Genomic DNA, 12,344 nt, shown 5'->3' with positions numbered 1-12,344 from the left:
TTAGCTGGGGATAGGAGGGTAAAGAATGGCTAGACCCCACTGACCCAGCCTTGAACTCCCAACTCAGAATTAATTTGGCTGTTTCCTTGGCAGGCACAGAGGAACCACAGAGGGCTCTGCCATCTGTGTCTTCAGCATGAATGATGTGCAGAAGGCCTTTAATGGCCTGTACAAGAAAGTGAACAGAGAGACACAGCAGTGGTATACTGAGACCCACTCGGTGCCCACACCCCGGCCTGGAGCGGTGGGTATCAGTAGTTGACCTTGAACTGATCTTCCTGCCTCCACCTACCAAGTACTACGATTACAAGGGGGATGCCACCTTACCCAGCTTCCCGCAATACTGTACAGTACTATTGCTGCCCCTTTACTCTGTCCACCCTAGGCTCTGCCAAGTCCTCTTTATTTAATTATCACATGACTGGATCACCAGACCTTAGGCAGTCGTCCTTATTTGCCTGTAACCTAGTGGGCCACAAGGAAGACCTGACACCAGGATGTGAGTGCCAGCAGTTTGGTTGGGAGGTGATGCTGAGAAGCAGCGTGAGGGAACGGACAGGGCCAGGAAGGACATGTCAGTTATCCTTGACCACCCTGGGCTGCTGAGTCTGGACCTTCCTGGACTGCACACAAAGTTGTAGAGCCCATCTCAGACTCACACTGAAGGGGCTGTAGTAGTGTACTGCAGGTCACTGGGCCAGTTACCTCATGCACAGAGAAAAACCCTTGGGCAGGGAGAAATGGGACCCAGGTAGTTACAGGAGTCAGCTTGTGGACCACAGGGTAAGACACTAGAAGGGCAAGAGGTGCAGTCACACTTTTTGAGGCCTGTGTGCAAGGAGCAGTAGGCAAGGGGCCAGCAGGAAACCAGGCCCTTGGTTTCCTCACATGTCAGGTTTGCCTTTGGACCAGCACTGTGCGGAAAGGCAGATGTGCCATTTCTGGAGCTCAGCAGGTGGGGCGGGCTGCTCCTGTCCCCTGTGGAGGCATGCCTCCTCTCTGATTCCTGTTGCTTGTGCTTTTGCCTTCTTCAGTGTATCACCAACAGTGCCCGGGAACGGAAAATCAACTCGTCCCTGCAGCTTCCAGACCGAGTGCTAAACTTCCTCAAGGACCACTTCTTGATGGATGGGCAGGTCCGCAGCCGCTTGCTGCTGCTGCAGCCAGAAGCCCGATACCAGCGTGTGGCTGTGCACCGAGTGCCTGGCCTGCGCAGTACTTACGATGTCCTCTTTCTGGGCACTGGTGAGTGCTTGCAGCCCAGCAAGATTGAGTTAAGGAGGGGAATCTGGGCATGGTTGGTGGATCCTAGGCAATGGGTTCCACCAGGGCTTGAGTTGTGTCCATGCTCTCAGGTGATGGCCGCCTGCACAAGGCAGTGACCCTGGGCTCCAGAGTGCACATCATTGAGGAACTGCAGGTCTTCCCTCAAGGACAGCCTGTGCAGAACCTGCTCTTGGACAGCCATGCGGTGAGTGGGCCACACAGTGAGCCTAGCACCAAGTCAGCTCTTCCTCCGCTGCCCAAGCAAGATGGAAAGTTAAGGAGCCCTGACTCATGGCTGTCAAAAGGGTGTGGGACAGAACTTGTCAGAGGTTCCCTGGGATGACTGTAGTTGAGCATATGAAGCTAGTGTGACTGAGTGATGGGCTCACGTGCCTCCCTCTCACTCTCCACGTTTGGCTGTGTAGGGACTGTTGTATGCCTCCTCCCATTCTGGAGTAGTGCAAGTGCCAGTAGCCAACTGCAGCCTGTACCCAACCTGTGGAGACTGCCTCCTTGCTCGAGACCCCTACTGTGCCTGGAGTGGCTCCAGCTGCAGGCTCATCAGCCTCTACCAACCCGATCTGGCCTCCAGGTGAGAACTCCCAAGTCCCTGAGTGCTCATTAACTCTGAGCATCTGAGTCTTTTCTGGGACCCTACAGGTCTCATTTCTATCCATATCTCCTTGTGGTTAATTCTTGGTTCCCTACTGCCCTCAAAATCAGTATGGGCTGGACAGTCAGTGTTACACCAAATAGGTGGCCAGAACATGGTGGTGTATATCTATGGTCCTAGCACTCAGGAGTAGAGGCAGGAGGTTTAGAAATTAAAGGGCATTCTCTGCAACATAATGAGTTTTGAAAACAAAACAAAACCGGGTGGTGGTGTTGGGGAGACGGCTCAGCAGTTAAGAGCACTTACTGCACTGGGTTGTGGTGGCACACATCCTTAATCCAATCCCAACACTCAGAGTTCGAGACCAGCCTGGTCTACAGAGTGGGTTCCAGGACAGCCAAGGCTACACAGAGAAACCCTGTCTCAAAAAAGAAAAAAAGGAAAAAAAAAAAAAAATTACCACAGTCACCACTGGATTGGATTTTAACATACTGTCCTCGTATTTTTCTACAAATGTGTGAAGCTAACAGTCTAATTGTTTAATAAACATAGGCTGTCTGATTTGTAGCATTCTTTTGTGTACGGGAAAAGGGTCACAAATTAATGCATGCCTAGAGCATGGAAGTGTTACAATCCCTGTTGTATTCTTGTTTCACATAGGGTGGCACATCTGGAGCCTCTTTTTAAACTGTTGCAGGAATTTCAGTATTTGGGATGGTGGTGCATGGTCTGCAATCAGCCCCATTACTAGGCATAAAGTGGCAGGAAAATCTGCATTTCAAAGTCAACCTTGACTATGTAACAAGTTTGAGGCTAGCCTAGGCTACACAAGACCCTGTTTCAGCCAGGTGCTATGGCACATGCCTTTAATTCCAGTGCTTGGGAGGCAGAGGCAGGCAGATGGGTCTCTGTAAGTTTTGAGGCTGGGTCTGTGTAGAGAGATGCTGTCTCAAAAAAGACGGTTTCAATTTCCCTTCCCAGCATCCTATCCCTAGCTCTCCAAAACAACCCAACTTTTTTTGAAGCTGATAGCCTGGCAAGATGCACCCAAAAATCTGTCTTGGCTGCTTTGTAGCACATTGTGGGGGACTTCTGTATAGTGTTTTGTTTTCCTTTATGCCTGGTAGGGTTTTCTTTTTTCTTTTCTTTTCATTTGAGACAGGGTCTCACTATAGCCCTGGCTGGCCTCAAGCTCACAGAGATCTGTCTGTCTCTGTTTCTTCAAGTGCTGGGATCTGAAATGGGTAGCACACTGCCTGGCTGAGTTTTCTAATTTTTTAGTGCATGAAAAAAAAATCATCTTTCAGACTGGAGAGATGGCTCAGCAGTTTAGAAGACTGGCTGCTCTTCCAGAGGTTCTGAGTTCAAATCCCAGCAACGGTATGGTGGCTCACAACCATCTGTAATGAGATCTGGTGCCATCTTCTGAAATAGATGAGTACATGCAGAGATAAAATAAATTAAAAAAAAATCATCTTTCTTTTCAGGTGTACATACCTATAATGTCAACACTAGAGACACTAAAGTAGAAAGGTTGGGAGTTGGAGATTAACCTGGGCTCCCTTGCATATCCTAGCTAAAAAAAAAAAAAAAGAAAAAGAATAAAAGGAAAGGTTTCTTTTGTTTGTTTGTTTTGAAGACAGAGTTTCTCCATATAATAAATAGCCTTACCTGTCCTGGAACTCAATTTGTAGATCAGGCTAACCTCAAACCCACAGAGATCCACTTGCCTCTGCCTCCCAGTGCTGCCCGATGGATGGTATATTTGAGACAGGGTCTTATGTAGCCTAGACTGACCTCCAGTTCACTGTGTAGTTGAAGATGATCTTGAATTTCTGTACCTCGTGTGTCTATCTCCCATGTCCTAGGCACATTATGCTTTTATAGTGAAATGAGATTGTGACTTTTATGTGAAGTAATGTGTAGACAGGGGGCTGAGAAGATAGTTCAGTCAGTGAAGTACTTATCTCAAATGCATAAGAATCTGAGTTTGATTCCCAGAATACATATAAAAATGCCAGGCATAGTGGTAGCAAGAGAAACAGGTAGATCTCTGGGATTCACTGGACACCCGGTCTATCCTAGTTGGTAAACTCCAGGCCAATGAGACACCCTTAAAGGAGGTGGGTGGTATTCCTAAGGATGATCACAAGGTTGTCCTCAAACCACCACATAAATGTACAGACACATTATTATACTGGAGATGCCCAGCCAAGCCTTGTGGTGGGGGAGACTCTGCTCAGGGACGTCTGTTACCTGCTGCTTTGGACCTGGTGGTTCTTGCATACCAGCTCCCCTGCCAAGGTCCAAGTCTAGAGGGGGAACGGGATACTGACCCATGAGGTTCTACCCAGGATTTTCTCGTACCCAGGCCTTGGATCCAAGACATTGAGGGAGCCAATGCCAAGGACCTCTGCAATGTTTCCTCAGCCAGGCCCCGGATTATGGTGCCAGCAGGTAAGATGCCCTGGAAAGGGTGGGCCATATTTGCTTGGGAGAGGACTCCAGCTACTTATAGGTATACATTTTTATTCTAGTCCTCACTAAGTTAACATCTGTCTTAGGGTTTTATTGCTTTGATGAAACACTGTGATCATGGCAACTCTTACAAAGGAAAAACATTTAAATGGATTGGCTTATAGTTCAGAGATGTAGCCCATTATTATCATGGCATGTAGGCAGTCATGGTGCTGGAGAGGTAGATGAGATTTGGATCAGTGGGCAGCAGGAAAAGAGGGTGTCACTGGACCTGGCTTGGGCTTCTGAAACCTCAAAGCCAGTGACAGACTTCCTCCAACAAGGCTACACGTCCCAATAGTGCCATTGCCTATGAACCTATGGGGGCCATTTTCACTCAAACCACCACACCATTGTAGCACCAGAACACAGCCAGGAGGGTAGTGCTAAGCCTGGGGCTGCTCTGGCCACTGGCCCCTTCTACCTCATGCCTATTCTGCCTACAGGCAAGCCATGCAAACAAATCCAGATCCAACCAAACACAGTGAATACCCTGGCCTGCCCACTCCTCTCGAACCTGGCTACTCGGCTCTGGTTGTACAACGGGGACCCTGTCAATGCCTCAGCCTCTTGCCGTGTGTTACCCACTGGTGACCTGCTCTTAGTGGGAAGCCAGCACGGGTTGGGGATATTCCAGTGCTGGTCAATAGAAGAAGGATTCCAGCAGCTAGTGGCCAGCTACTGCCCAACGGTGATGGAGGATGGGGTGATGGACCAAAACGACCAGCGTGATGGAATCCCAGTCATCATCAACACATCTCGAGTGAGCGCGCCCGCTGGTGGCAGGGCCAGCTGGGGTGCAGACAAGTCATACTGGAATGAATTCCTGGTGATGTGTGCTCTGTTTGGGCTTGCTGTGGTGCTTCTGGTTTTGTTCTTTCTCTACCGACATCGGGATGGCATGAAACTTTTCCTAAAGCAGGGCGAATGTGCCACGGTGCACCCCAAGACTCGCCCTGTAGTGCTCCCACCTGAGACTCGACCACTCAATGGTGTCTGCCCTCCTAGCACCCCACTTGACCACCGAGGCTACCAGGCCCTGTCGGATAGCTCCCCAGGGCCTCGAGTCTTTACTGAGTCAGAGAAGAGGCCACTGAGTATCCAGGACAGCTTTGTGGAGGTGTCTCCTGTGTGTCCCCGGCCCCGAGTTCGACTAGGCTCTGAGATCCGAGACTCTGTGGTATGAGAGCTGACTTTAGATGTGGCTACCCTGGCCTCGGGCTGTGAATGTTCAGCAGAGGTCAGCTAGACCTTTGCTTCTCGAAGAACACAACCCTGGTACCCTGCCTGGGAGGCAGCTGGTATCACAGTCCTAACATCCCAGCCAGCTGGTTCCAGTGCCTGGCCGAAGATGGGGCTGCCTCCAGGGGCCAGGGAGTCCTTGTTGGGTGGCAGAATTCTGCTTCTTAAACTGAGCCCTTTGTTTAAGAGACAACTGCAAATGTGAAGCCAGAGCGAGAGGGAAGAGAGACAGAGACAAGGAAGAACATGACACAGCCACTCCAATTCAGCCTGCCTGGGCTCCAGGGGACTTATCCAAAGTGGCTTTGTGAGACTGAGTTGGGAATCCCTCCCCCACTGGCCTAGTCTACCTTCTGCCTTACTCTGCTGCCGGGGGCTACCCTTTTCTCAATGCAGAGTCGGGGCCCTGCTCCAGCTCCAGCCAACCCAGGACGTATCTGTGGCCGCTGACACCCCACCACCTCAGGGACAGAGGGCAAGGCTGGCTCTGCAGCCCTCCTCACCAGACCTGGGCCTGGGCCCAATTCCTGGACTTACCAGGCCTGTATCAGGCTGTGGGCTCAAGAGATCAAGGGAGTGACCCCAGGGGAGTTTGCAACAGAAGACTGTTGTCTGCTGCCTTTTCCTGGTCAGAGAACCATGTCCCCACCCACCCCTCCAGCCCTATCTTCCAAGTTGGGCTTCTGTCCCTACCTTCTCCTGCTCCTACATCACCCTGCCCCTGCCTGTCACTCTTAAGGGATACTGACACTGCCCATCACAAGGACCCTGAATTTACATGGGTTTTATATTTTTTTTAATAAGATGCACTTTACTTTCTTTTTTTAAATAAATCTGACAATTATAGTTGACTGTGGCCCTGACTCTTGAGGGACTTTGCCTTATGTGTGTGATATGAATACGTGTGTATGTACATGTGGAGACCAGAGGCTGTCCTTGGGTGTCATCCTTAGAAACTGCACTCCCCTCTCTAGACAGGGTCTCATTAGCTTGAAGTTCACGGATAGGATAGACAGGCCAGCCAGTGAGCCTCAGGGATCCTCCTGTCTCTGCCTCCCCAGCACTGGACTGAGGTCCTCATGCTTGTGAAGCAGACACTTAACCCAGTGAACCATCTTCCCAGCCTGGCTCTGCTTTCAAGTTTCATCTTTTCGGGAGTTCCAAGTCTTTTTCTAAAGACTGATATCACCCAGTAGAGTGGTTCTTAGCAGGGTGAATCTCTTTCCTCTGCAACCAGTTCAGGGCACAGGGAAGGATTTTTTTTTGGGGGGGGGGGCGGTGTTCCAGATAGGGTTTCTCTGTAGCATTGGAGGCTGTCCTGGTACTAGCTCTTGTAGACCAGGCTGGTCTCGAACTCAGAGATCCGCCTGTCTCTGCCTCCCAAGTGCTGTGATTAAAGGCGTGCGCCACCAACGCCAGGGTAGGACTTTGCTTTAAACTCTTTAGTGTTTAAAGTTTTCAGATAGTGACGTGGTAAAACTGACTTCCTTGGCATGTTATTGTGTAAGTTCTCATACATGTGGAAATGTACTTGAGTGTCTCCAAAGTGGGGATGATCAGCAGCTCCTATAAGTCCAGTCCTGTTAATGTTGTACAAGGTCAAACATTTCTAAACCTTTATTACTGATTAGTTAAAAACAGTGATGACAACAGCAGTGAGAAGGGGCAGGGTCCTTCCCTGCCAGGAGGCCAGACTCTGCAGTGCCCTCTCCAGGCTGGGCCAGCGCTGGCCCTGACACCGCAGGCGTGACTTTGGCCACCTCTCAGCAGTGGGAAGGTTTTGGACAGGATGTTGGTGCTCAGAAGCCGTCACAGGACAATCTTAAAGGAGCTGCAAGAGGAAGGAGTGAGTTGGGTTTAGTACTGGGGATCATACCCAGGACCTGACACATGTTAAACATGGACCATCTACCACTGATCTATACTGCAGCCTGAGTTGTATTTTCTGATAGAAGAGGGTGGTGCAGACCTTACCAATCATACCCACCTCTCCCCTGTGACTTTTCTTTTTTTGGGGGGGGGGTGGTCCCCCTTGAGACAAGTTCTAGCTGTCCTAGAATTCACTCTGTAGATCAAGCTGGCCTTGCATATCAGCAGTTCTTTTGTCTTTGCCTTCTATGTGCTGGGATTACAGATCTGCACCACCACAGATCCTTGTTTGAAGGGCTGGAAATGTAGCTCAGTAGACTGCTTGCCTAACATGTTTGAAACTGCGTTCAACCCTTAGCACCACATAAATTAGGCATTCCAGCACTCGGGGTAAAAGAAGGAAGACCGGAAAAGTTCAACATCTAGGCTAGGTGTGATGTGCATAGGGAAACAGAGGCAGGTCAGTCTTAACTACATGATCTCAAAAAAATAAAACTAGAATGGGCTAGGTCCCTAGTGGGTCCCCTCTGAAGTTCATCCTAAAGCATCCCCGTAATAATAGCCCAGAGTAGATGGCACTCAGTACAAAGGGATGTGCCTGTCACACCTGGCAAAGTCTGGTGAACGAGAAATAACATGCTGGAACTCGGAGAGGTTGATGGTTCCGTCCCTGTCAATGTCCGACTCTTCCAGGATCTGGAGAGAGGAGGGCTTTAGGCTTCAGTCCCAATCCTTGCCACCCAACCGCCCAGGTGCAGCTAGGAAAGTCAGCTTACATTGTCGATGAGCTGCTTCATCTCAGAAGCACTGAGCCTAGTGTCCTCGCCCTCTCCTGTGAGGCAGTTCACCAGCTGACTCAGGTCTTCTCTGTCCAGGGTTCCATCATCATCAAAGTCTAGGCAGCAGGGAGCAATAGGGACCTGCTCAAGAGCTGTTCCACGGGCACACGCCTGGCCCCCATTTTCTATGTAGGAAGGAGCCCCACATTTCTCAAAGTGCTTACCAAAGATGCGGAAGGCATAGTGTGACTTGATGTCTGGGGTTGCTGTATCGCTGAAGACACTCAGGAGGTCCAGGAAGTCCTCGAAGCTCAGGCTATCTCTGGTAGGGGACGTGGAGAAGACCATGCAGATTCGCTCTTTGAAGGGATTGGCCTAGGTAAGAGAGCCTTATGTGAATGTCGAAGGGCACTACCTGGGTTACATGCTCAGCCAAACAACTTTTGAGCAAGAGTCTCATAAATCTAGGCTGGTCTCAAACTCCTGATCCTCCTGCCTCTACCTCCCAAGTGCTGGATTCTAGGCGTGTGTCACCATGACTTCTGGAAACTTGAGGAATCTGATTACGGTAGTGGCACTGTATGGAGAACTTTTGAGGCCAGGACATGGAGGGTTCAGGAAGGACCTACTAAACCAGCCAGGGAAGGGCTGGAGATGCTCCCTGGGAGTCTATCTCAGGCACATCACAACTGGAGTCATAGCAGGAAAAGGAAGGTGTCCTAAGCAAAGCAACAAGATGAGCCAATTATTATTATAATTGTGTACATGCACACATGAGCACATGTGTGAGCACACCATACACATATGGCAGTCAATGGATAACTTTCCATAGTCTCTTCTACCATAGGTTCCAGAGGTCAGACATAGGTCCCCAGGCTTATAAGGCAAGTAAGCTAGTTGGCTGGACCAAGCTGGTCATTTTTGTTTTGTTTTGTTTTCCAAGACAGGGTTTCTCTGTGTAGCTTTGGAGCCTATTCTGGCACTCGATTTGGAGACCAGGCTGGCCTCGAACTCAAGAGATCCTCATGCCTCTGCCTCCTGATTGCTGAGATTAAAGGCCGTGTGCCATCGTGTGCCATCAATGCCTGGCCAAGCTGGTCATTTTTAAATATCCTTAATTGAACAATTATTTTGGTACAGAGCCAGGCTCTTTGCATAGAAATTTCAGACAGGCATTGTGGTTCATAATTTTAATTCCAGTACCAAGGAGGCAAAGGCAAGTGGATCTTGAAGGGTTCAAAGATAGCCTGGTTTACACAGGGAGTTCCAGCCAGGCTAGCTAGGACTTCACAGTGAGACCCTATCTCAAAATAATAGTAGTAATATTATGATTATTATCTATAGCAATCTGGGCAAGGTAATGCATGCCTATAATCTCAGTGCTCAGAAGGTAGGGAAAGGATTGAAGCAAGTTCAAGGCCAGTCAAGGCTACATAGCAAAACCTAGTAAAATCCCCATATCAGAAAAAAAGAAGTGGTGGGTTAGCTCAGTCAGTAAAGTGCCTGCCTGCCATTAAACATTCAATCCCCCAAACTGCTATTTTTAAAGAGGGGAGTGGGCTAGAGAGATGACTCAGTGACTAAGAGCCTGTACTGCTCTTATAGAGGACCCCAGTTCCTAGCACCCATGATGGGCAGCTCACAACTACCTGTAACTCCAGCACCAGAGGGTCCAACACCTTGTGTACTCCACAGGCACTGGCACTTACATACGTACATACCCACACACAAACAATTACACATCATCATCAAAATAAACCCAGGGTGTGGTCACATGTGCAGAGACAGGGTAAAGTAGGAAGAGGGTAGAATGGATGGAGGACTGAACCTTGAGCTCTGGAAGGTTGAGAATCTGCTCGAATGACACTCGGGTGTGCAGCGACTCCTCCACGCTCCGATGCTCTGGGGGAAGCAACTCACAAAACCGCCTGTGAGCTCTGGCAGAGAGAGGGGGACTTACTGGTGCCTTCAGTCAGTCAGACTCCCTGTTTCCTACATTCCCAGTCTGCATTTTGAATGCCATATAAACCAGGTGTATAACTAAGTCACATAACCAGGACTTCCAGTCACTGGACAAACTTCAGCCAAAGAGAGGTAAGTTACAAAGTAGCAGAGGCTTGGAGTCCCTTCTTAGGGTGGGTATTTATGGAGGAGAGGAAGTATGTGTGTCTGCAGACACTGTCAGGCACTGTTCTGGCAGGAAAAGGATATTCTAGAGATAGTTGTACCCTGCCCTTTGGCTATCAGACTATAGAATCAGTGGTCCCCAAGATTCCCCAGTAATCTCATATTGTGAGAAGGATGAAGTCTGGTGTCAGCCAAGGAGGAAATGTCTACCAGAAAGAGATTTCACACAGTTCCAATAACTTGTCAGGTCACCTTTCATAAGAGAATGGAGCTGAGACAATGATGGAGACACCACATCTTGACCAGACTGCTTAGTTACACATAGCTCCTGCCCTGTGTTTAAATATAAACCTCACATCAGCTGGGCATGAAAATTGACTTGAGGGAGGGGGCCTGTCACTGGACCTCTTTGATACTTTTCCCTGTGTGGCCACACTGGATATATTTCGTTTCTCTGCATTTGAATATTTTCCCCTTAATTGGCCTACTGAGGGTAGGTAGCCAGACTAGCTAGTTAGGATTTCCTGTGGACCAAGTTCCTGGACCCTAACAATTACAGTAACAGTTTCAAAGATTCCTAAAGAGAGGTTAGGGAAGGAGCTGTAAGTGACCCTGAACAATGAGTGGCGGGGGTGGGGGTGGGGGGTGGGCGCGGCAAAAACACGATGTCATTTCAACTCCAGGAAATTCAACCCCTTCTCTCACCTACCACCTCTTTCCCAGTGGAATTTCATTGAGGAGACTAGGAACCTCCCTAGGTCAAGCATCCTGGCCATCAAATCACTTAAGTGTGCTTTATAAGCAAGTTACCAGAACCCTCTAAGCTGTTTCCTTGTTCTGTAATCTCCTCCTGAAGATTTAAGTAATGTGGGAATCACACAGTAGTTCCTGAGCAGAATAAGGCTCAGTAAACGTTAACGGTTACTGCATTAAACAGGTAAAGTTGGAAGAGCGAGCCAGGCGCCTCAAGGCTTCTAGTTTTTGCCAGAGGGCAAAGTCCGTATAGAGCCACAGCTGTTCCCGAAGATAGCAGGAAGCTCTGCAGTGAGGAGGCCAGAGGGGCTTAAACAGCCCAGCTTTTCCTGAATACACGGAGGTGTATGCGTGATGCAAAGCGGAGGCCCAAGCACAGGCGAAACTTGCACTCCGGGCCTCTGGTTCCAGATCCGCTGATCTTGATTTCTGTGAAACCCGACCCCATCCTCAAAGGAGAGGTGGCCAGTCCGTCCCCCACTAGGACAGCACCCCCAAAGGCCACCCCCCCGCAATCCCGCGGTGGAGGGCGGGGGACGGGGGTTGGGACAGCACTTACAGGAGGATCTCCTGCTTGGTCAGAAACGTCAGATCCTGAAAGACAAATCCAGACAAGGGTCGGCGAGCCGCCCAAAATCCACGGCCTCCCCGCCGCCGGCTTCCGAACCCCACTACCCGGCGCGGGCCCGCACGCGAGTTCCGCGAGAACTGGAGCCCCGCGCACCTGGTACTCGGCCAGCAGCTCCTTGGACAGGCGACTGCCCGAGCCTCCCATCGCTGCGATGCGCGCACAGCTCCGCCAACTCTCCCCGGGACTCCGGCAACTTTCTCACTTCCGTCCTCGGGGCCGCGTCCCCGCCCCGTTCCCACAGCAACCGCTGCCGGGCCTCCGCCCCCGGGCCCGCCCCTGCGTACAGTGCCCTGGCACCCTTGGCAAGGTTCAGCCAGCCGGCTCCCGGCTCCCCGCGGGCCCAGGCGAGCTGGAGGCAGGGCCCGGGGAGGAGCCGGACGCGCAGGGGCGGGGCCCAGGCCGCACGGCCCCGCCTCCAGAGGGGCGTGGCTAGTCGCGCCGCGCGCACGTGGTGCAGACTGCGCCTGCGTCGGGGGACACCACGCTCCTCCCTGTGTTCCAGGATGCGTCTGCTTGTGGAGTCTTGAGATGTATCCGCCTCACCTAG

The 12,344-nt window shown here is 50.6% G+C and overlaps 2 protein-coding genes across 3 annotated transcripts in view; one reads left to right on the top strand and one right to left on the bottom strand.

Annotated features, from left to right (window-relative positions):
* Nucleotides 1-6,494, top strand: part of Sema4b (semaphorin 4B) — a 41,373-nt gene extending 34,879 nt beyond the window's left edge. For both annotated transcript variants that reach the window (XM_027408230.2, XM_035442437.1), the window contains exons 10-15: nucleotides 94-244; nucleotides 1,035-1,245; nucleotides 1,356-1,471; nucleotides 1,692-1,858; nucleotides 4,251-4,336; nucleotides 4,843-6,494. In XM_027408230.2, coding sequence (XP_027264031.1) covers nucleotides 94-244; nucleotides 1,035-1,245; nucleotides 1,356-1,471; nucleotides 1,692-1,858; nucleotides 4,251-4,336; nucleotides 4,843-5,582 — 1,471 coding nt within the window. In that variant the 3' untranslated portion in view covers nucleotides 5,583-6,494. The remainder of the gene's footprint in view (nucleotides 1-93; nucleotides 245-1,034; nucleotides 1,246-1,355; nucleotides 1,472-1,691; nucleotides 1,859-4,250; nucleotides 4,337-4,842) is intronic.
* Nucleotides 6,495-7,230: 736 nt separating this feature from the next.
* On the bottom strand, nucleotides 7,231-12,047 carry Cib1 (calcium and integrin binding 1). Its single transcript, XM_027408235.2, has 7 exons — nucleotides 11,891-12,047; nucleotides 11,726-11,760; nucleotides 10,115-10,223; nucleotides 8,511-8,661; nucleotides 8,284-8,402; nucleotides 8,115-8,203; nucleotides 7,231-7,469 (listed from the first exon to the last, which is right to left on the bottom strand). The coding sequence occupies exons 1-7, from the start codon at nucleotides 11,939-11,941 to the stop codon at nucleotides 7,448-7,450; spliced, it is 576 nt and encodes a 191-aa protein (XP_027264036.1). The 5' UTR covers nucleotides 11,942-12,047; the 3' UTR covers nucleotides 7,231-7,447.
* Between the last annotated feature and the right edge of the window lie 297 nt (nucleotides 12,048-12,344).

Source organism: Cricetulus griseus, chromosome 3, assembly GCF_003668045.3.
Source record: "Cricetulus griseus strain 17A/GY chromosome 3, alternate assembly CriGri-PICRH-1.0, whole genome shotgun sequence".
In the NCBI taxonomy this organism is placed as follows: domain Eukaryota; kingdom Metazoa; phylum Chordata; class Mammalia; order Rodentia; family Cricetidae; genus Cricetulus; species Cricetulus griseus.
This window is presented reverse-complemented; position numbering and strand designations above follow the sequence as displayed.